This window comes from Callithrix jacchus, chromosome 12, assembly GCF_049354715.1.
Source record: "Callithrix jacchus isolate 240 chromosome 12, calJac240_pri, whole genome shotgun sequence".
Lineage (NCBI taxonomy): Eukaryota > Metazoa > Chordata > Mammalia > Primates > Cebidae > Callithrix > Callithrix jacchus.
In genome coordinates, this window is record NC_133513.1 from 28,970,210 (window position 1) to 28,993,114 (window position 22,905).

General features: G+C 54.2%; 2 protein-coding genes across 16 annotated transcripts; both read right to left on the reverse strand.

Moving 5' to 3' along the window:
* Nucleotides 1–3,532: 3,532 nt before the first annotated feature.
* LAT (linker for activation of T cells) lies at nt 3,533–9,637 on the reverse strand. 7 transcript variants are annotated; one of them, XM_078345031.1, is made up of 13 exons: nt 9,511–9,637; nt 8,905–9,046; nt 8,685–8,712; nt 8,548–8,582; nt 8,220–8,301; nt 8,017–8,081; nt 7,894–7,923; nt 7,743–7,806; nt 7,570–7,664; nt 4,362–4,424; nt 4,120–4,185; nt 3,940–4,026; nt 3,533–3,790 (listed from the first exon to the last, which is right to left on the reverse strand). In XM_078345031.1, exons 2-12 carry the CDS (start codon nt 9,002–9,004, stop codon nt 3,947–3,949), a joined length of 708 nt encoding a protein of 235 aa, XP_078201157.1. In that variant the 5' UTR covers nt 9,005–9,046; nt 9,511–9,637; the 3' UTR covers nt 3,533–3,790; nt 3,940–3,946. The 7 variants fall into 7 exon arrangements, with proteins under 7 accessions (XP_078201157.1, XP_009007614.1, XP_009007613.1 ...); XM_009009366.5 differs by lacking the exon at nt 9,511–9,637 and having other exon boundaries at nt 8,017–8,078; nt 8,905–9,281; XM_009009365.5 differs by lacking the exon at nt 9,511–9,637 and having other exon boundaries at nt 8,905–9,281.
* Nucleotides 9,638–20,064, reverse strand: SPNS1 (SPNS lysolipid transporter 1, lysophospholipid). 9 transcript variants are annotated; one of them, XM_078345024.1, is made up of 13 exons: nt 19,752–20,064; nt 19,460–19,664; nt 19,290–19,355; nt 16,536–16,672; nt 14,963–15,114; nt 14,792–14,858; nt 12,959–13,104; nt 12,506–12,661; nt 12,045–12,234; nt 11,665–11,730; nt 11,297–11,395; nt 10,460–10,631; nt 9,892–10,230 (listed from the first exon to the last, which is right to left on the reverse strand). In XM_078345024.1, the coding sequence occupies exons 2-13, from the start codon at nt 19,479–19,481 to the stop codon at nt 10,136–10,138; spliced, it is 1,368 nt and encodes a 455-aa protein (XP_078201150.1). In that variant the 5' UTR covers nt 19,482–19,664; nt 19,752–20,064; the 3' UTR covers nt 9,892–10,135. The 9 variants fall into 9 exon arrangements, with proteins under 9 accessions (XP_078201153.1, XP_078201149.1, XP_035123160.1 ...); XM_078345025.1 differs by having other exon boundaries at nt 19,460–19,668; XM_078345021.1 differs by lacking the exon at nt 10,460–10,631 and having other exon boundaries at nt 9,644–10,230.
* Nucleotides 20,065–22,905: the final 2,841 nt, after the last annotated feature.

Genomic DNA, 22,905 nt, shown 5'->3' on the forward strand with positions numbered 1-22,905 from the left:
CCAGGCACAGTGGCTCACGCCTGTAATCCCAAGAATTGCTTGAACCAAGGAGATGGAGGCTGTAGTGAGCTGAGATCGCACCAACGCACTCCAGCCTAGGCAACAAGAGTGAAACTCTGTCTCAAGAAAATCATCACCATCATCAGAACAAGAAGGCTGCCAGTCAGAGCAGCAGTGACCCGGTGGGTCCAATGGCCACAGATCGAATCCCAGGTGTACCACTTCAGCTGTGTGCCCTTGGGCAAGTTACTTCACCTCTCTGAGCCTGTGTTTCCTCCCCTGCATAATGGGGACACTGACCTGTAACTGACAACATAGGGTTCATGACGATCACATGAAATGAGCATGGCAATGCAGTGGGTGCTCCCAGAGGAGCCACTGTGACAGGCATGCACCACTGCACCTGGCTGACCTTGAATGGAGGCACTGTTATTATGGCCCTTGAGTAGGAGATCCATCAGGGTGGTGGGAAAAATTATAATAAAGACACAAAGCTTTTTGGAAGGCTGAAGTTTTTGCAAAACCCTTGGGAGAGAATTATGGCTGAAGGCAGCCTAATCCTCTTACCTTGAGCTAATAGCAAAGAGCAGATGACAAGGGAATGTAGAGGAGTTTATCTAAATAGCTTGTTTACCTATTTCTCCAGAAACCAACCTTTGATCACACTCATGCAGAACTGCTGTCTACTGGGGGGCTGGGGTCAGCAATGTTCATTACCCAATAATGGTGTTTGCTTTAGACCTTTTCATTAAATCTGTTCTAAAATAAATACAAGCCTCTCCAACATATGGGGGCTTCACAGCCAGACTCCCTCTTCAGGATCTGTGAGCCGGGGGTCCCCTGGCCACGTTCACACAGGCAAAATATCTGTGTTTGTGTATTTCTGTCATCCGTCCCCCAGACAGAGTCTGCCAGTCAGACTCAGCACCTTGGGGTCCACAGAGAACTGCCAACAACTTTGCATCTCAGAATGACTTTGGCTGTAGTGACAGAAGCCCCAAGTCAAGCTGACTGAAGACAAACTGTCATTTATTGGCCCACGTAATGCTTCAGGTATGTCCAGGTCCAGGAGTCTTTTTTTTTTTTTTTTTTTTTGAGACAGAGTCTTGCTCTGTTGCTCAGGCTGGAATGCAGTGGTGTGCACTCCACTGCAACCTCCACCTCCTAGGTTCAAGTGATTCTCCTGCCTCAGCACACCAGGTAGCTGGGATTATGGCACCCACCACCACAACCAGCTAATTTTTGTATTTTCAGTACAGATGGGGTTTCTCCATGTTGGCCAGGCTGGTCTCAAACTCCAGACCTCAAGTGATCCATCCACCTCCAACTCCCAAAGTGCTGAGATTATAGGCAGGAGCTACCGTACCCAGATCCAGGAATTTTAATGACACGGTTAGGAAGCTGGCTCTGCCCCTCTCCAGGCCACTGTCTCCTCCATGCAGGCTTCATTCTGAGCAGGCTCTCCAAGTGGTGGCTCCAGGCCTGCATCTGTCCAGCTAATCTCTGCCCTGAGCAGATGGAACTTCTGCCCAGCACTTCCTGCCCAGATCCCAAGACTGCTCCTCACTGGCCCAGGCAAGGTCACATGCCCATACCTGAGTCAGTCGTGATGGCCAGGAAAAAGATGGTGACCTTGGCCCACGTCTGGGTCATGTGTTCAACAATCTCCAGGCCAGGTGTAGTTACTGACCTTAAATCCCAAGAAGACACTGAGTACAGTGGCTCACGCCTGTAATCCCAGCACTTTGGGAGGCCAAAGCAGGAAGATCACTTGAACTCAGGAGTTCAAGACCAGCCTGGGCAACACGGTGAGACCCCCAATCTCTAAAACAAAATAAAACATTAGCGGGGAGTGGTGGCATGAGTCTGTAGTCAGCTACTCAGAAAGCTGAGCTAAAAGGGTCACTTGAGCCCAAGAGTTCAAGGCTGAACTGAGCCATGATTGCACTATTGCATTCCAGCCTGGGCGACAGAGTGAGAACTCGTTTCCAAAAAAGAAAAAACAGGCTGGGTGTGGTGGCTCACACCTGTCATCCCAGCAATTTGGGAGGCTGAGGCAGGCAGATTACCTGAGGGCAGGAGTTTGAGACCAGCCTGGCCAACACGGTGAAACCCATCTCTACTAAAAATACAAAAATTAGCCGGTGTGGTAATGGGCACCTGTAATTCCAGCTACTCGGGAGGCTGAGGCAGGATTCACTTGAACCCAAGAGGCAGAGCTTGCAGTGCGCTGAGATTGCACCACCTCCAGCTTGGGTGACAGAGAGAAACTGTTAAAAAAAAAGAAAAAGAAAAAACAAACGCACAATCTCTAAAACTGCATGGAATGAAATTGGAAAAGGAGTGAATCACAGAGGAAAGCCAAGGTGAAATTCCCAAAATAAGGGGAAGTGAAGGCCGGGCACGGTGGTTCACACCTGTAATCCCAGCACTTTCGGAGGCCAAGGTGGGTGGATCACAAGGTCAGGAGTCCAAGACCAGCCTGGCCAAGACAGTGAAACCCCATCTGTACTAAATATATAAAAATTAGCCAGGCGTAGTAGCAGGTGCCTGTAATCCCAGCTACTCAGGAAGCTGAGCCAGAGAATTGCTTGAATCTGGGAGGCAGAGGTTGCAGTGAGCTGAGATCACACCACTGCACTCCAGCCTGGGCGACAGAGCAAGACTCTGTCTCAAAAAAAAAGGCCAGGCATGGTGGCTCATGCCTGTAATCCCAGCATTCTGGAGTTGGAGGCAGGCAGATCACAAGGTCAAGAGATCGAGACCACCCTGGCCAACATGGTGAAACCCCATCTCTCTGCTAAAAATGCAAAAATTAGCTGGGTGTGGTGGCACGTGCCTTAGTCCCAGCTGCTCGGGAGGCTGAGGCAGGAGAATCCCTTGAACCTGGGAGGTGGAGGCTGCAGTGAGTTGTGATAACGCCACTGCACTCCAGGTGGGGGGCAGCGGATAGATCCCAGCCTAGTAAAAGCAATAGATGCGCCCCCCATACTCTTGCTTCCCAAGAGGGGTTCATGGAACAGCAGCATCGGAATCACACAGGAGCGGCTCAGAAATGCAAAGTCTCAGGCCCATCCCAGGCTACTGAGTCAGAACCCGCCCTGCAGCAGTGAGTCACCCACACATCAGTCTCAAAAATGCTGTGCTGCGTAGTAACTTTTTCAGTTGCTTAGACAATTTTTTAAGTTCTGTTTTATTGAGAACCACAAAAGGTAAGAACTAAGAGAGTCCTCCCAGGTCATCGGGTCCAGTCCCTTGGCCTAAGGACAGTGAAACCACTGTCACAGCCAGCAGCTGCCATGTCCTGGGACTGTCTCATGGGGTGATGCGTCCTGAGCCCCAGCAGCGCCAGCCCAGGTCAGAAGGCCTCATTCAGAAGGCAGGTGTCCCAGCCACTGTCTGCTGTCACTCACAGCCCCTGGCTGAGCCCCCGTGGAGGATGGAGACCCACAGACACACACACACACAGATATCTCCAAATCTCTGACTCAGACTCGCACACGTGCACACACACAGACGCACACACAACAAAGACACATACAGGCCTTTATTCTATTACACAGAGTACGGCTGGGGCCAGGGCAGGTCACTCTCAGGCTGTGTCAGAAGATGCAGCGCGTTCAGGGGTCACAGGCCAAACCCCAAGTGATAATAAGTTACAGGAGGGATTCTCGGGCTGTTGTCAGGCTGGAGCCAGAGCAGGATGCCAAGTGAGGACCCCAGAGCCACTTCCAGCTGCCCAGCTCAGCCCTCCCAGGCAAGCCTGGTTCCAGGACAGACTCGGCTTCCACTGAAAAACAGAGCAGGGCAGGGTCAGCAGGCGCCTGCAGGCAGAGGGATAAGCTGGAGGTAACAGGCAGGAATTAGGCAGGGGGTCCTGGAGGGAGGGAGCAGAGCCTGAGGGCCCAGGCCAGGGTGGGGACTGGACAGGCTTCTCACCAGACCCTCAGTTCAGCTCCTGCAGATTCTCGTAATCTGGAGCCCCCTCTTCCTCCACTTCCTCCGCCTCCTGGGAACTCAGGGTGGCTGTGGGGGAGGGGAGGTTGGTTTCCAGCTTGCAAGCCAGCCCCACAAGCTCAAGGCAGCTACCCCAGCTCCAGCCCCTCCCACAGCACCAACCGGCCTCCATCTTAGCCACTCCGGGATGCAGCTCCTGGGACACGTTCACATACTCCCGGCTGCCATCTGTGGGGACAGATCAGAAGGAGGGGTGGTCATGCAAAGGGGTCAGGAGGGAGAGAGAGCCCCCAGACAGAGGGGGCAGAGGGTGTGGGTAACCCTAGGATGGGGTCTGGTGACACTGAGAGGGTGGTAGGGCGGCGGGGTACATGGGCAGTCACCAGGGTGCACCAGTCACTCACCCAGAGAGGCTTCTGCGCTCTCCCCGCTCTCCGGAACATTCACGTAATCATCAACGGACTCCACTGTGGGAAAGCCAGCCCCACCCCAGCACTATGACCAGAGACCCTCGGCCACGGGTTCCCAGAGAACCCCCAACCTCAGGCACGCAGAGCTCCCCAACAGCAGACACCAGAGGCTCCCCACACAGCTACCCCCATTAGCCCCACAGAATGGAGAGAGGGCACTCCAGGCTGGCAAGGATGGTGATGATGATGGTGATGGTGGCCTGGACAAGGGTGAGAGCCATAGAGAGGGAGAGAGGAGGTCCACGTGACCAGGACTGAGGCGCGCTCAGGGAGGGTCAGGCCCCAGCACAGCCTCTAGGCTGGGGAGCAGGGATGGAGTGCGGCTCGAAGCAGTGGGAGTTTGATGGCGTGTGTGGAGGGGACATGGCACCCTCGGCCAAGCGGGTGCCTCCTCCTCTCAAGGGGCTGACATGGGGTGGGACACGGGCCCACCCCCTGCCAGCCACTGCCCGTGTCCCACCCCATGTCAGCCCCTTGTGGCGCCTGTCACCATCCACGTTATTTGGGGGGTTTTATTTTTTTTGAGACAGGGTCTCACTGTCGCCCAGGCTGGAGTTTAGTGGCACGATCTCGGCTCACTGCAACCTCTGCCGCCAGGTTCAAGTAATTCTCCCACCTCAGCCTCCTGAGTTGCTGGGATTACCGGTGCCCACCACCACATTCTGCTAATTTTTGTATTTTTAGTAGAGACAGGGTTTTGCCATGTTAGCCAGGCTGGTCTTGAACTCCTGACCTCAGGTGATCCACCTGCCTTGGCCTCCCCAACTGCTGGGATTACAGACATAAGCCACCATACCCAGCCTATTTGTTTTTTTTGTTTGTTTTGTTTGCTTTTGTTTTTAGACAGAGTCTTGCTGTGTCGTCGAGGCTAGAATGCAGTGGAATGATCTTGGCTCACTACAACCTCCACCTCCTGGGTTCAAGTGATTCTCCTGCCTCAGCTTCTCAAGTAGCTGGGATTACAGGTGCGCACCACCATGCCCAGCTCAAGTTTGCATTTTTAGTAGAGACGGGGTTTCACCATGTTGGCCAGACTGGTTTCAAACTCTTGACCTCAGATGATCCGCCCTCCTTGGCCTCCTCAAGTGCTGGGATTACAGGTGTGAGCCACCGCACCTGGCCTGTTTGGTTCTTTTACGTGTTTCTTGTTTCTCCATGCAAACGTGGACAAGGCGGGCTTCAGAAACAGACTGCCCTGGTTCAATCCCAGCTCCAGCACTAAACAACCACGTAACCTCAGCCCGGGGACCTCACCTCTCTGTGCCTCAGTTTTCTCTGTAAAATAGGGCCTGTCACACAGCAGTGCTGATAAACAGATAAACTCTGTGTCACACAAAGGGGACAGCTGGAGCACAGGAGGGCAAGGGCAGGAAGGTAGCCCCAGGGTGGTGAGGTGAGTGAACACGTCAGACTCTCAGCAAGGCATGCAGAAGGCCCTCAGTGAATGTTAGCTTTCTTTCTTTCTTCCTTTTCCTTTCTTTCTTCCTTTCTCTCTTTCTCTTTCTTCCTTTCTTTTCTCTCTCTCTCTCTTTCTTCCTTTCTTTTCTCTATCTCTCTCTTTCTCTTTCTTTCTTTCTTTCGATGGAGTCTTGCTCTGTCGCCAGGCTGCAGCGCAATGGCGTGATCGCCCCTCACCGCAACTTCTACCTCCTGGGTTCAAGTGATTCTCCTGACTTAGCCTCCAGAGTAGCTGGGATTACACGTGCACGCCACCATCCCTAGCTAATTTTTTGTATTTTTGTAGAGAGTAGGTTTCACCATATTGGCCAAACTGGTCTCAAACTCCTGACCTTGTGATCCACCTGCCTCAGCCTCCCAAAGTGTTGGGATTACAGGCATAAGCCACCACACCCAGCCTCTTTCTTTTGTTTTGTTTGTTTTTTTTTTTAAAAAAACAAGGTCTCACTCTGTTGCCCAGGCTGGAGCGCAGTGGCACAATCTCAGCTCACTGCAACTTCTGCCTTCTGGGCTCAGGTGATCCGCACACCTCAGCCTCCTGAACAGCTGGGACTACAGGCATGTGCCACCAGGCTTGGCTAATTTTTTTTATTTTTTGTGGAGATAAGGCTTTGCCATATTGCTCAGGCTACTCTTGAATTCCTGGACTCAAGCAATCCTCCCTCCTCGGCCTCCCAAAGTGCTGGGATTACAGGAGTGAGCCACCACACCCAGCCAGCTATTTTATCAGAACAGTCTGCCCCCTGAACTGTTACATTCATAGCATTAGCCCAGTAGAGGGCACCGCAGTAAACTCTGAAGGAATGAATGAATAAATGAATGAATGAATGAAGTACTTGGAGAGTCTGGAGTTCAGAAGAGAGCAAACTAGGAATCTGGATGGCAAACAAGGCCAGGGTGTAGAATTGATAGCCCAGGACAAGTATATACAGAGAGAGCAAAGCAACAGAAAACTAAAGAACGCTGGACATTGAGGAAAGCCCAGAGGATATGACCAGGCAGGATGAGACCAGAAGGAAGGAAGAAAAACAGCTCAAAGGAAACCGGGCAGTGCAGGGAGCAGAAGAAAACACACACACACACACACACACACACACACACATACACACACACACACACACACACACACCAGCTTCTAATTAATATCCTTAGAGATGTATAAGATGGTATTGCCTCCATGAAACAAGAACAGGAGGCTATAAAAAAAGAACAGTCAGAAAACAAGAAAGAGTTTCTGGACAGGATAAATGAAATTGCAGTGGAAGGGTTGAAGAATAAAGTCAAGGAAATCTCCCAGATGATATAAGGAAAGGACAGTAAGGTAGGAAAGAGGAGAGAGAAAGTTAAGAAAATCAGAAGAACAGGCCTGGACACGGTGGCTCATGCCTGTAATCCCAGCACTTTGGGAGGCTGAGATGGGAGGATCACTTGAGCCCAGGAGTTCAAGGCCAGCCTGAGCAACATACCGAGACCCTGTCTCTACAAAAAATTGTTTTAAATAAGCTAGGTGTGGTGGTATGCGCCTGTGGTCTCAGCCACTTGGGAGGCTGAGGCTGACCGAGTAGCCTACTTGGGAGAATCACTGGAGCCCAGAAGTTCGAGGCTGCAGCAAACTACGATGGCATCACTGCACTCCAGCCTGTCCCTAAAATAATTAAAAAATAAAAACAAATGCCCGACTCACTGGAGAAGGCGCTGTCTCGAAGGCCAGAAGTGCTGAGCGCAGGAGCTGGTGGGGCGGCAGTGCTAGCAGCCGGGGCACTGTCGGGAAGCACCACCCTGAAAGGAAGTGAAACGGGCTGGTGAGCTCAGGCCCAGCCTGAGCCCCCACCTCCCACCTCCCACCTGGCCACTCACAGGTAGCCCGGGTTGTGATAGTCATCCTCATCCTCATCCTCATCCGCATCCTCACAGGCTGGTTCTGGGGGTAACAACACAGGGGTCAGCCTAGCCCAGGACAGGCCCCAGCCTCCCCCCACAGCCCGGGCACCTCGGATCCCAGACGCACCCTCGTTCTCATAGCTCGGCACGCTGTTGGCTTCAGAGACAGGGAGAGAGGGAGACTGAGTCAGCTCAGGCCAGGACGATCTTCTTCCCGGCCCCAGCCTCCTCGGCCCTTCCCCACACTTACCACCATCTGAGTCCCGCCGGGAAGATGGCATCCGGTGGGAGCCCCCGGGGGGCTGTGGGGATCTTCTGGGAGTCAAAGGTCAGGGGTCATGGCTGAGGTGGGGCTCAGGGGGCAATGGCAGTTGCAAAAGGGAAAGGGGCTACCAATCCAAGAAAGTGAGGGGGTGGAGGGGCGTTTGGAGGGGTAGGGGAGCAGCTACTCACGGGATGGGAAGCAGGTCTGGCTGGCTCAGGGGTGGGTAGGAGGTGACAGGTGGGTAGGTGGGCGGCCTGGGGGCGAGTGTGTCTGAGGACACAGAACCAAGTTGAAAGAAGGACTCCAGACATCGTCAAGGCCTCAAAGAACAGACTAAGCTCCTGAAACCGGTGCACCTTGGACAGGCCTGGGGGTGCCATCTCCCCTCTCCCAGCTCAGGTCAAGGCCATGTGGGCAGCCCCAGGGTGGCAGGGGCTGAGGGAAGGTTCACACACACTCCTACACCAGGGGACCCTCTCCCCGACACTGGAGGTAGGGGACCCTCAATGTACTCACAAGGTCGTTTGATCTGGATGCCCCTTGGATACAAACTGGTAAAAAAGACACAGCTTGGGGCTGGGGCTGGGAGAGGCCCCAGTCCTGCCCCACCGTGGGGAGTGGAGGGAGACCCAGGGCAGCCAGGGCAGACTCACCTATCTGAGGAGGTGCTGTCATAGGAGCCTGGGAAAGAGAGGGCTGCTAAGGCAGGAACACGGGGTGCTGAGGGCAGAAGGTGTGGGGAGTCCAGGGGCTCTCAGAGACACTGGGATTGGAACGGAGGCAGGGCCAGAGCCAGGACAGACGCAGGGGCTGGGAGTGGTGAGGATACCGTCACTGTGCCCAGGCCCCAGGCACCCCACCATTCCCACTCACCTGGCAGCCTGTGACAGTGGACACACAGCGCCATCAAAACGGCCAGGATGGGCAGCAGCAGGAGGCCCAGCACGCAGGGGACCAGGATGGTCTCCTCCATCTGCAGGGGAGCTCGGAGCAGGCCGGCTTACCCCACAGGCCCCTCAAGGGCAGAGCCAAGGCCAGGCAAGGACAGGGTGAGGACCAGGTGAGGACTGGGTGAAGATCGGACCAAGCAGGGGGCAGGTAGGCAGCAGGTGGCGTGGGAGCCCAGGAGGAGGCGGCAGTTCCCTCCCCGGGGCTCCCTGGATGGGTCCCCTCTTTTTCTGGGCTGAGTGGGCGTCCAGCTGGCTGTGGGAAGTCTCTGCTCCCCGGGTGGTCAGACCAGGGCCCAGACTGAAGTTGGGGGACCCAGCCACCCGTGTCCCAGCCCTACCCGCCCCTCCTCAGCGCCCGCCTCTCCCTGTGCCTGCCCACCCGCCTGCCTGCGGCAGGAAGCTGTGGTGAGCACCAGGCGAGGGCAGGAAATCATCGAGCTCTCAGTCGGCTGTACCCGCCCCCTTCCCACTCCACCCTGCCACTGGGGAGGGGGCAGGAGGAGGCCCGGGAGCCACCCCAGGCTCTCACCAGGGGTCTTTGGGCCCCCAGGAATGGGACAGCCACCTGCTGGCTGGCAGCCACGGCCTCCACATCCAGGGCCTGGGGAGGCAGCAAGCGGGGAGGCCCTGACAGCAGGAATTCTGGGGTGCAGAAGGCAGTGCCCACCCCCACCTCAGCCAGTCCTGAGAGGCAAGGGGCAGGCTCCGGGGAAGCAGGGGCGTGACTCACAGTCACACCAAGCCAGCTCACACAGAGGACAGCAGTCTCCGCTCTCAGTCACCCAGACCAGAAGGGCAGAGACTCACTCAGAGCCCCAAGGGGTGACCCACAGTCTTCAGGAGCCCTGGGGTGAAGACGGGACGCAAGATCAGAGGTCACCCAGAGAAAGACAAGAGCAGGCACCTGGGGTCTGGCTACAAATTTTATTCCATAACAAATAGCACCGAGCCCCTGGGGCTGCCCCTGTGGAGGGGGATCCCCTTCCTGTACCCCCACCTCCTCCCCTGAGCTGCCCATGTAGTGTCTGGGAGCTGGGATACGGCCCAGGGTCCCTCTGGAAGCTGGGTCAGGCCAAGGGGTTAGGCCCAGGCCCCTTGTGGGGTGGACCCAGGGCCAGCTGCGGCAGATGTGCAGGCAGGCAAGCGGCGGCCTCTCAGATGAGCACGCTGGCCACAGGCACCCGGGTGGAGCGGCCCCGCTGGGGCACCACGATCCGGTCATCTGTGGGCCCTGCCTCGCGCAGCAAGCCTGCAGAGGGAGGGTCAGAGCCAGGGTGAACCGGATGGACAGACAAAGCCAAAGAAGGGCAAACAGGCAGCGGGAAATGGATGGGGCAGTCACAGAGCTGCCCAAGGGGTAGACGCAGACACGAGGAGAAAACTGTGGACTGAGCCACCAGGTGCACAGAAGTGGGCAGACAGATGGACGGACAGACAGGCAGATCAAGAAGCTGGGCAGAGGACAGCCCCTAACTGACCCTGCATGTGCAGCTGCGCCCGCCGGCGGTCGCCCTCAATGAAGATGGCGGTGCCCAGGAAGGCCGCGCCGCCCAGCGCCCCGACAAACGCACAGAGCATGAGCGAGAACTGCAGAGCCCGGAACTCGGACAAGAAGGAGGGGGGCCAGCTCCGGCGTAGGCGGTCAGAGATCTGCGGAGAGAGGAGACAGGAGAGCCAGGGAAGTCAGAGAGCCTTGCGGAAGAGCCGGGAGGGTATGTCCTGAGATCCAGGAAGAAAGACAAGTGGAGCCCAGCAAAGGAAAGGAGGTTTCAGCCAGGCGCGGTGGCTCATGTCTATCATCCCAGCTACTTGGGAGGCTGAGGTGGGAGGATCGCTTGAGCCCAGGAGGTTGAGGTTGCAGTGAGCTGTGTTCGTGCTACTACACCGCAGCCTGGGCAACAGGCTGAGATCCTGTCTCAGGAGGGAGAGGGAGGATGGAGGGCAGGGGAAGGGGGGCGGGGGGAAGGGGAGGGGAGAGGGAGAGGAGGGGGGTGGTTTAGACCACCAGGGTGAGGTCTCTAGCAGCAGAGTAAGATCCTGTCTCAGGAAGAAAAGAAAAAAAGGAAAAGGGAAAGAGAAAGGAAAGGAAAGGAAAGGAAAGGAAAGGAAAAGAGGGGTTTGGACCACCAATTTGAGGTTCCTGGCCTTACTGGTAGAAATAAAGACATCATCTTTCCCGCCCAGTTGGCAATGGAAGGGGAGAAGCGCCCGGCACACAGGACGTAAACACTCCACTAGGGCCAGGCCCCTGGCCAGGGCTGGAAATGTCAGTTCTCCCACTCCCCGCCCCATGCCAGCTGAGGAACAATGCTCACCAGGCCGATGAGGTAGGGGCTCCCAGCATCGCCCAGCAGGTGGGACAGCACGATCTGGAAGGCCTCAGCGGTGGAGCGTCGAGTGGGGATCACCACGTACTATGGAAGAATTGGTGGAGCTCAGTGGGTGCTCTGAGCTCCAGGGAGCAGGAGGTAGGGGGCCAGGAGAACGCCGAGGGTCCACCTAGGCCAGGGTCAAAGGTGTGCCTGGGATTGAGGTCACAGGGCAGGCCGGGGGTTCACTACAGATATTATTTATTGTAGAAGGTAAGCTGGGGCTGGGCTTGGAGGGGGAAAGGTAACACTCCTGCCTCCAACCTTCCTCTCATCAGCCTCTAGGCTGACCCTGGAGGTAACCAGCAACTCACCAGCAGAATGTCAGCCACGATGGCCCAGTTCATGGACAGGAGGGTCTCTCCAATGAAGATGAAAATCTGGGGAATGAGAGAGGGGTGGAGGGTTCGTGACAGTAAGGGCAAACACATGGAGGGTTGACCATGTCCCCAGCTCATCTATTAACTCGTTTCATCCTTACCACAACCCAATAAGACAGGTGCTACTAATATTCCCATTTCACACATGATGAAACTGAGCACAGAGAGGTTAAGCCACTTGCCCAATGTCACACAGCTGAGAAGAACCAGAGCTGTGATTGAAAACCAGGCATTCCATCTCAAGTGGCCACTATGCTGACTGCTTCTCCACCCTGGACCCATGCCACCCCCCATGACATCTGCTGGCTACTCACATAGGTGGCCACAATGCTACCACGGGCACAGGCAAGGGACAGGAAGAGGAAGGGTGCAGAGCCCAGGAGGCCAGCAGCACACACCAGGGGGTCAGCCCGGGGATTGGAGCGGCGGAGCTGGCGGCTGATCTCCACACCCAGGCCCACACCCAGGACTCCGGTCAGGCAGGTGATGAACCCGAAGATGAGACTGAGGGTGAGGAAGGGGGAGAGGGGTCTGTCCATCCCAGCCGCCCTCACAACCAAGGTCCCCCCAGACACACCACCGCATGGTTCAGGCAGCCCCGAGCGGCAGACAACATCCATCACTTATTTCCCAGACCAGCAAACAGAGATTCCAGGAGAGCAGGCAGATTATGAAGTCAGGAGTCAAACTCCCTGCCTGGGTCTGAGCCACGGAGGCTCTTCACTCCAGCCCTGCCACCCACAGGCCGCCCCCCAGCCTAGCCCCATCTAGGCACCTGTCAGAGGAAGAGCAGGAGTCTCCAGGAAGGCAAGGCGGGGTCTCCCCAAGGACCACGCGGGAACGCAGCAGGAACGCAGGAGCCCACAGAGCCAGGGAGCCCGTGACAAAGGCCACAGCAGTGAAGCCCAGGGAAGACAGGATGAAACTAGGACTGCAGGGAGTTGGGAGGGAGAGAGTCACACCCCACAGAGGTGTCAAAGTAGGAGGGGTCCTCTCTTCTCCCTTCCTGGTTTATTTTAGTAAGCTCACACCACCAGCTGCAGAGGCAGTTCTGGCTCCCAGGATCTGGGCCTGTAATTCAAGCAGCTGCCACAAGGGGACAGTAGCGACTGAATTCCCGGCCTTGGGGTGTGGCCAGGAACAGGAACACCGCCCACTTAAACCTCAAACCAGAGGTCAAGGCCTCCCTGGGGCCTCAGACGGTGGTCTAGGGTGGGAATAAACTCACTTTCTTGCCAGAGCCCTCAGATCTGCCCACCATGAGGTGGGGTTCAGGGGTGGCGAATCTGAGTGGCGCTCCACGGCTCCCCTTGGCGGCTCCCGCACTATCAGGAACAGCAGCAGAACGGCCACCACTCCTAGCCCCGGTGTCACCTGGGGAGAGAGAGGATTTCACGACAGGCACAGGCAGAGATACACTCAAGCCCTGGGCTGGGGGAGAGTGTGGGGTCCAGATAACTCCAGCCTGAGACCTAAAACACCCAGTTAAAGTTAAACTGTCGTGAAGGCAAACCTGCAATTTGGAGGAAAGGGGTTGCCACTAGGGAACACCCCATTTTTGCAAGCCCAGCTTTGCTTCCTCTTTGTAATTTTCTTTTGGGAAACCAGTACCCCTACTTCTCTCAATCCTCTTGGTTTAAATAGGATCCCAGACTTGGCCGACAAGAGGACTGTTAGCCACCCCAGCCTCGGTGACAGATTCCACAGTGGCCACATGACACAGGTTCCTCTAGTCAGACACCATCCTGGAAACATGGCCCCAGGGTCCAAGGTACCAATATTGCTAAAAGGGAAGGAATGATCTGGAGCTCTCATGTGCTTTGGAATGATGTTAACGTGGAGGAAAGTGAAGCTCAGAAGAGAAGCAGAGTGTGGAAGCCCTGGATCCAACTTTACCTGACTGAAGCCACCCTGGGACTTTCAGGAAGAAAGCCAAGACAACCCCTTTAGGGGGCTTGCAGTTTTACAATGGGCTTCCAGCACCTGCATGGAAGAGTTCTGTCTAGCACATGGATTCCAGGTGAGGACAGCCAGCTTCCTGCAGACTCAGCAGACAGAGCACTGCCTCAAAAAAGGGGTGTTGGCCGGACGCAGTGGCTCACGCCTGTAATCCTAGCACTTTGGGAGGCAGAGGCGGGTGGATCACGAGGTCAAGAGATCGAGACCATCCTGGCCAGCATGTGAAACCCCGTCTCTACTAAAAAATACAAAAATTAGCTGGGCATGGTGGCGCGCACCTGTAGTCCCAGCTATCGGGAGGCTGAGGCAGGAGAATTGCTTGAACCCGGAAGGCGGAGATTGCAGTGAGCCGAGATTGCGCCACTGCACTCCAGCCTGGCGCCTGGTGACAAAGCAAGACTCTGTCTCAAAAAAAAAGGGGGGGGGGGAGTATTTGGAGCCAGGTGCACAGCTCATACCTGTAAGCCCAGAACTTTAGGAGGCCAAGGCAAAAGGACTGCTTGAGGTCAGGAGTTCAAGACCAGCCTGGGCAACGTACAAAGACCCTGTCTTTTTAAGACGTTGTTTTTACTCTTGTTGCCCAGGCTGGAGTGCAATGGCACTATCTCAGCTCACTGCAACCTCCACCTCCCAGGTTCAAGCGATTCTCCTACCTCAGCCTCCCAAGTAGATGGGATTACAGGCATTCGCCACCATGCCCAGCTAATTTTGTATTTTTAGTAGAGACAGGGTTTCACCATGTTGGCCAGGCTGGTCTTGAACTCCTGACCTCAATTGATCGACCTGCCTCAGCCTCCCAAAGTGCTGGGATTACAGGTGTGAGCCACCACACCAAACCTACAAAAAAAAAAAAACCTTTTTTTAATTAGCCAGGCATGGTGGCAGGCACCTACAGTCACAGCTACTTGAGAAGCTGAGGTGGAAAGATCGTTTGAGCCCAGGAGTTCAAGACTGCAGTGAGCTATGATTGCACCACTGCACTGCAGCCTGGGTGAGACCCTGTCTCCTAAAAGAAAAATGGGTGGTGGGAAGGTGTATGAAGGTAGGAAACAGGGATCAGTGAGAATGTCGCTGACCTACCCCAGGCCAAGACCAGACTCACCCTCAGGGCCCAGTGCCAGTCCCCAGCCACATCCTTCACTTTGGAGCCTGCAATGTAGCCCAGACCACTGAAGGAGGGAGAGAGGGGAAAAAGAAGGGACAGCCAGTCAGTCAGGTCCCGCAGGCCAGGCCCTTCTGCCTCCCTTGGGCCCCAGGCCCCAGGCCCGCTCACCTGCCCACCGGAATGGCAAAGTAGAACACACTGAGCATCCGGCTCCGCTGGTCAGCCACGAAGAGGTCGGCAATGAGGGTGGGTGCAATAGTGGAATAACTGGCCTCCCCGACCCCCACCAGGCCCCGGGTCAGGAGGAGCAGCCAAAAACGCTGCGGAGAGAGACCGAGGAGAAGTGGCACCCCAGCCTGCAGCCAGCCTCCGGGACACCGCACAAGCCGGCTAACGGGAGGCAGCAGGGACGGCGGGAGACGCCTGGGTTTGAGAATCAGACAGACCTGAGCTTGCATCCTGGCTCCACCACTTACTAGCTGCCACTTGGGGAAAATAACTTAACCTCTCTGAGCCTCAGTTTCCTCATCTGCAAAAGGAGGGTAACAACGACTTTTCACAGAGCTATTGCAAGGACTGGATAATAAAAGGTTTAAATAAGACAACCCCTGCTTGCCTGATATGGGAAATTTAAAAAAATTTTTTTTAAATCAATAATGACCTTAGGCTTAGTAGTGGCTCATGCCTGTAATCCCAGCATTTTAGGAGGCCGAGGTGGGCAGATCACAAGGTCAGGAGATCGAGACCATCCTGGCCAACGCAGTGAAACCCCACCTCTACTAAAAACGCAAAAATTAGCTGGGCATGGTGGCGGATGCCTGTAATCCCAGCTATTTGGGAGGCTGGGGCAAGAGAATCGCTTGAACCCAGGGGGCGGAGGTTGCATGCAGTCAGCCAAGATTGCACCACTGCACTCCAGCCTGGTGACAGAGCGAGACTCCGTCTCAAATAATAATAAAAATAACAATAATGACCTTAGATGGGAGTTTATGTGTCTACCAAAGACACCTGAAGCTAAGGACAGGTACTATTGCCCAAGGGAAGTATGCAGGTCCTGGGGCTGAGGACAGAGTTCTGGGGCAGCGTGAGAACAGAGAGGAGGCTTCAGAGGAGCAAAGAAGCAACAGCCAGGGAGGCAGGAGGAAAACCAGAAGAGGATGGCATCACAAAGGCAGGTTCAGGAAGGAAGAGTGGGTCAACAGTGCCAGAGGCTCCTGGAAGACCTAGTGCAAATGTGACTCGGAAGTAGGAGCTGTGTTTAGCAACCAGGAGGCTACTGTTGACTTTGGCAAGAGCAGGGTCCATGGAGTGGTGGGAGCAGAAGTCAGCAGCAGTACTCGAGGGGTGAGCGGGAGTGCGGAAGTGCAGGCAGATGACGGCATCTCCCCAGCCGCTCTTTCACCCACACTGGCGCCGTGCTCTTGGGGCCTCTCAGGAAGTCTGATCAGGAAGGAGAGGAGGGAGACAGGGCAGGCCAGGTAGGGTTTGGAGTGTTTAGGTATGGAGTAGGAGGAGCCAGGGGCCAGAGGAAGAACGGATAATGGACAGAGAACTCTCTGGAAGAAAAGGGGAGAGGATTGGGTGGGCCAAGTTAACTCAGGCCAGGAGGGGTACAAAATGGCACGGACCAGGGAAACTGCAGGAGTCCCTGGGGTCCAGTCTGCCATGGCTCCAAGGAACACCAGCAGAGACTGACAGGGAGTGGGTGTGGGCAGAAGCAGGAGCCAGCTCGGGGCCTCACCTCTCTGGGGATGAAGGATGACCCCAGTGTCACCAGGGACCAGAAGGCAATGCCCCCGCACATGAGATACTTCCGATTGTACCTGTCACCCAGGTAGCCAAACACAGGTGCCAACACCATGTAACTGGAGATGAACACTAGGGGGAAGCAGAGAGTCACAGCCCAGCCCAGGTACCCCTACCTCCCACTCCCACCCCAGCTGGAACCACTAAAGCACAAGAGATGCCCACCTTCTCCTCACGGAATTCACAACACCCCCACATCCCTGCCTGAAGCCCATCAGAGCTTCCTGCCAGACTATGGTCCAGCCACATCTTGAATACCTTTCCAAGTTTCCCATTGTACAATGGAGGGTCCTACTACTTGTCAGTTCCTCCCCCCTAGCCAAGACAAGCTCCAAACTCCATACATACCATGGCTCACAATGCCCCCATCTGACCTAGCCCCTGCCTACCTCTCCAAACTCACGGCCAGCCTTTTTCCTTTCTTCTCTCTGCATCCCAGTGGCCCAATTGTCAAGGTCAATACCATTAGGGGTTTGGGTACCTGCTGCCTCCTCTATATGGGACAGTCTCTCCTCTCCCCTGAAACCCAGCTCAGATACTTGCCCAGGGTCAAGCCTGCCCAGGCGAGCACACATCCAGTCCCTGACTCTCACATTTCCTGGTTTCTCTTACATAACACTTATCCCTATGGGAAAACGGTCCCATTTTAGTTTAGGGTTTTACTGACTGTTGCTCCCTCATGTATAGCATAGTATCAGCTCCCAAGGCAAGACCCTTGCCTGTGTTGGCCATGACTGTGTTTCTTCACTCACTTAACACACAGCCTAGTGCAAAATAGGTGCTCAGTAAGCACGTGCTGAATAATGAAGTGGATAAATGTGGCTGTCTAGAAAGAGCTGCTGCTCCAGGCCAGGCACGGTGGCTCACACCTGTAATTCCACCACTTTGGGAGGTTGACGTGGGAGGATCACCTGACGTCAGGAGTTCAAGACCAGCCTGACCAAAATGGCGAAACCCCATCTCTACTAAAAATACAAAAATTAGCCAGGCATAGTGGCACACACCTGTAATCCCAGCTACTCAGGAGGCCTTAGCCTCCTGAGGGAGGATCACTTGAACTCAGAAGGCAGAGGTTGCAGTAAGCTGAGATTGCGCCACGGTACTCCAGCCTGGCAACAGAGCGAGACTCCGTCTCAAAAAAATAAAGAGCTGCTGCTGTAACTCAACAGCTCATCAGAGGTTTGCAGACCTTGCCCTATGATCCCATTCTCATTGCTCCAGCCTTCACCTCAAATACCTCCAGTTCCTCATTGGTCTGGATTAAAGAAAAGAGCACTGCAAGACCTGGTTTCAAATTCCTGTTCTGCCTCCAACTGGTGGTGTGACCCTGGGCAAGTCTTAACTCTTCTCCAAGCCTCAGTTTCTTTATAAGCTGTAGATATCACTGCCTACTTCCTCTCTAAAATAGGAACAATAACACCTATTTTTGACTGATGGAAGGATTAGAAGACAACGGGCATAAATGGTCTTAGCAAAGTCCTACAGGTAATCATCACTTCCTCCACGCCGGACACACAGTGAGTACTCAGAAATGGTTGAGAAATTAATGAAGAAGGGAAGGAAGAAAAAAAGGGCTTGGCTCAAGCTTTGCCTCTCCCACCAGCCCCAATGTTGTGAACAAGTAAAATGCACCTTTCCCCATTCCAGACACCCTCTCCTGCCGTTATTCTGATTCTTATTCTTACTTTGAGATGGAGTCTCATTCTGTCACCCAGGCTGCAGTGGAGTAGTGCGATCTCAGCTCACTGTAACCTCTGCCTACCAGGTTCAAGTAATTCTCAGCCTCCCAAGTAGCTGGGATTAGAAGCGTCCACCACCATGCCTGGCTAATTTTTGTATTTTTAGTAGAGATGGGGTTTTGCCATGTTGACCAGACTGGTCTTGAACTCTTAACCTCAGGTGATCCACCCACCTCAGCCTCCCAAAATGCTGGATTACAGGTGTGAGACACCGCGCCCGGCCCTCCTGCCGTTATTTACTGGGTGTCTACCATGTGCCAAACATTGCACTAAGCCCTTCACAGACAATCTTTCAGTTAATCTTCACATCAGTCCTAAGAGATGATTCGTGTTATTACTCGTTCCATATTATAGACAAGGAAAATGAGGCTTAGAGAAGTTGAGTGCCTTGCCTACCACCACACAATAAGTGGAAGAGCTGAGATTTAAACCCAGGTCTGTCTTCACCATTATACTAAACTGACTCCCTCTTTTTTTTTTTTTTTTTTTTTGAGACAGAGTTTCGCTCTTGTTACCCAGGCTGGAGTGCAATGGTGTGATCTCAGCCCACCGCAACCTCCACCTCCTGGGTTCAAGCAATTCTCCTATCTCAGCCTCCTGAGTAGCTGGGATTACAGGCACGCGCCACCATGCCCAGCTAATTTTTTGTATTTTTAGTAGAGACGGGGTTTCACCACATTGACCAGGATGGTCTCGATCTCTTGACCTCGTGATCCACCAGCCTCGGCCTCCCAAAGTGCTGGGATTACAGGCTTGAGCCACCGCGCCCGGCCACTGACTCCCTCTTTAAATGTGGTGTCCCGTCTGACTCCTGAGCGACATCAGAGCCATCACCTCCCCTAACTAGCCACAAAACCATCATTAATGAGCCCGCAGGCAGGCCAGCACTTGGCCCCAGTCGGGACAGAATAAGAAGAGCGGCTGTGGGACCAGGAGGGGTCCCCACTCACCGGTCTGGATGAGCCCAGAGCTACTGTCCCCGATGTCGAAGAACTGCTCGATGTCAGGAAGGACCCCTGGGAAAAGGAGAAAATTCAGGATGGGCCGGCAAAGTAGCGCCACCCTCGGGACCCTGGCTCCCTTCTCCTAGATTAGCTTCCTCCCAGAAGTCAGTCCCTACCAGCCACGGTGAAGCGATCCATGTAGTTCAGGAGATTGATGTAACACAGCACCCCCACTATAAGAGCCGAATGGCCCGGAGACAGGCCGGTGATGCACTGCAGCCCCTCCCGGTCCAGGACCTCGGGCTCCTCGGACTTGGGGTTCCCCGTGGACCCTGGCAACCCCGAGGTGCCAGGCACCGGCCCGTCGTCCGGGTCATCCGCCTGGCTGAGGAAGGGCGCGGTGTCGGACCCGGCCATGGTCCCGGGGGGCCGCGCCCGCCCGCGCTCCAGTCCCACCGACGATCCCACCTGCGAGGGGAGGAGACTGGAGAAAGGAGGATGGACGGAACCCAGGCAAGGGAAGAGCGCCCGGAGACGGGTGGCTTGCCCCGAAGCACAGAGCACGACTTGGAAGGGAGGAGGGGCCCTCTCACGCCTCCCCGTTTCAGTAGACACAGCACGGAGAGGACCTGCAGAATACACGTGATGTCGGGGACAGGGCGGGCTGAAGAGGGCAGGATCCCACGTTGAGGCCACCCGTCACCCCGGATAGTAGGCCGCTGCACTCGCTGCCGTTCAGCCCCAGCCCTGCATCAGGGCGGCCGCCATATTGCTTAAAGCCGATCATGTGACGCGGGAGCCGGGGTGGAGGGGGGTCCCCGCGGGGAAGCCCTCGACACGTGATCGGCCGCCCGACTACGGAAGCCTCTTAGGCGTTCCGCCCGGCCGCCCGCCTCACGTGACTGCCGGCCGGTTGCCACGGTAACCAGGAACCTTCCCAGACCCTGCAGTCCCAGGAGCGTCAAAAAGGGCGTCCCGGAGACTTGCTGGAGTCTTCTGTCCTTCCGAATCTCAGCTGCCTTATCTGGAAGGCCCACGTGACATACTCCTCCTTCAACAAACGGGATAATGGGGTCTCAAAAGGTTTTGGAAATGGTAGATACCTCTAAAAGCCAAGGTAGATACTTCTAAAATGGTAGATGGATGGATGGATGGATGGATGGATGGAGCTTGAGCAGCGCGATGGATGGAGGGATGGATGGAGGGATGGGTGGATGGATGGATGATGGATGATGGACGGACGGGCGGATGGACGGACGGATGGAGCTTGAGCAGCGCCCCGCCGTTTGTTGGGATTCCCCAACCCTGCTAGCCTCATAAACTCCTGAGCCTTTACCGTGGACACTTAAATACCTATTAAAGAAGCATCTCCACCCGCCCCTCCTGGAGCATGTTTTTCCTCATTCCAAGAGGGATTGGAGCTCTTATGCCCTTCGGTGGGCTTTGTAGCGCAGGCGGGGACTCCGAGCTAAGGAGACTCCCCGATACAGGACTAGGGTCAAATGGATAACTTGGAGTGGTTCCTTAGTGGCACCCTATAATCTCCAAGCTACATCTAACAGGCACTCTAAGTAAAATTAGTGTAGTTCTGTGCAAACACAGCTTCAAGACCCATCTTTCAACCAGCCCTTGAAGACCCTCTACTGAAATTCTGGAGTCTCGTGGGGAGAGAATCCCCCACCCCAAGACGCCTTATTGGAAACTATTTTGAGTCCGAATAGCCATAACTGGCCTTGCTCTCCACGCCTGCTCCCCGCCCATACTAGGTGCCTCGTGTCTCAGAACCGTAAGCTTGGTTTCCCCTGATGGACAGGAAATTCAGATTGCAGCCATTTAATTCCCTCAACAAAATATTATTGAACATCTACTATGTGCCTGGCATTTCACCAGGTTTCAGGGAAAGGCAGACTTACTCCCTTCCCTCCTGGAGCTTATCTAGAGAGTGATACACATTGTAAATTACACCTGTGGAATGAAAGGCAAGCTACATGTTGGATGAAAATTTTTACGAAGCATATATCTGCCAAAGGACTTGGTCCATGTAAAGAACTTTTTTTTTTTTGAGACAGAGCCTTGCTCTGTCACCCAGACTGCAGCTGGAGTGTAGTGGTGGGATCTCAGCTCACTGCAACCTACACCTCACAGGTTCAAATGAATCTTGTGCCTTAGCCTCCCAAGTAGTTGGGATTACAGGCATGCACCATCATGCCCGACTAATTTTTTATATTTTTGGTAGAGATGGGGTTGCACCATGCTAACCAGGCTGGTCTTGAACTCCTGACCTCAAGTGATCTGCCTGCCCCAGCCTCCCAAAGTTCTGGGATTATAGGCGTGAACCACCATGCCCAGTGTCTTCATTTTTATGTTTGTAGAGATGAGGTCTTGCTATGTTGTCCGGGCTAGTCTGGAACTCCTGACCTCAAGCAATCCTCCCGCTTCATCCTCCCAAAATGCCAGGATTACATGTGTGAGCCACTGCACCTGGCTCTTTTGTTCATTTTAAAAATCATGTTTTTGGCCAGACATAGTGGCTCAGCCCTGTAATCCTAGCACTTTAGGAAGCTGAGGTGGTAGGATCACTTCACCCCAGGAGTTCAAGACCAGCCTGGGTAACAAAGCAAGACTCATCTCTACAAAAAGCTAAATAAATGAAAATGAAATATACATGTCTCATATGACCCAGCAATTCCACTCTTAAGTATCCACCAATGAGAAATGAAAACATGTATCCAAACAAAAACCTGTATATGATTGTTCATAAAAGCATTATTCATAATAGCCCAAAATGAAAAGAATCCACATGTCCATCAACAGGGGAATAATATATTCATACCATGGGAATACTGCTTAGAAATAAAAAGGAATGACCTGTCAGAGACATTCAAACCAGAATGACTCCATCTTGAGTGAGGGCTAGGCAAATAAGGCTGAGACTTGCTGGACTGAATTCCAGAAAGTAAGGCATTCCTAGCCTCTAGATGTTTATGGTTAAGGGAAAAAATTAATAATGTTTACTAGGCCGGGTGTAGTGACTCACACCTGTAATCCCAACACTTTGGGAGGCCAAGGCGGGCAAATCACCTGAGGTCAGGAATTCAAGACCAGCCTGATGAACATGGTGAAACCCCATCTTTACTAAAAATACAAAAATTAGCTGGGCATGGTGGCGAATTCCTGTAATCCCAGCTACTCAGGAGGCTGAGGCAGGAGAATTGCTTGAACTGGGACCCAGCAGACAGAGGATGCAGTGAGCCGAGATCACACCACTGCACTCCTGCCTGGGCTACAGAGTGATACTCCATCTCGGGAAAAAAAAAAAAAGAAGAAGAAGAAAGAAGAAGAAAAGAAGAAGAAGAGGAGGAGGAGGAGGAGGAAAAACGAATTAATTTTTATCACGAACCCTTGTAGCCGAGCACATCTCTATATATACAAGTACTGTACATAAGGAGACACCTTCCTCCTCTTACTTTCAGGAATATCCTACTCTGTCTATGGAGTAGCTGTACTCTCACTGGTTTACTTTTTTTTTTTTTTTTTTTGAGACAGAGTCTTGCTTTGTTGCCCAGGCTGGAGTACAGTGGCGCAATCTTGGCTCACTACAACCCAGGTCCAAGCGATTCTC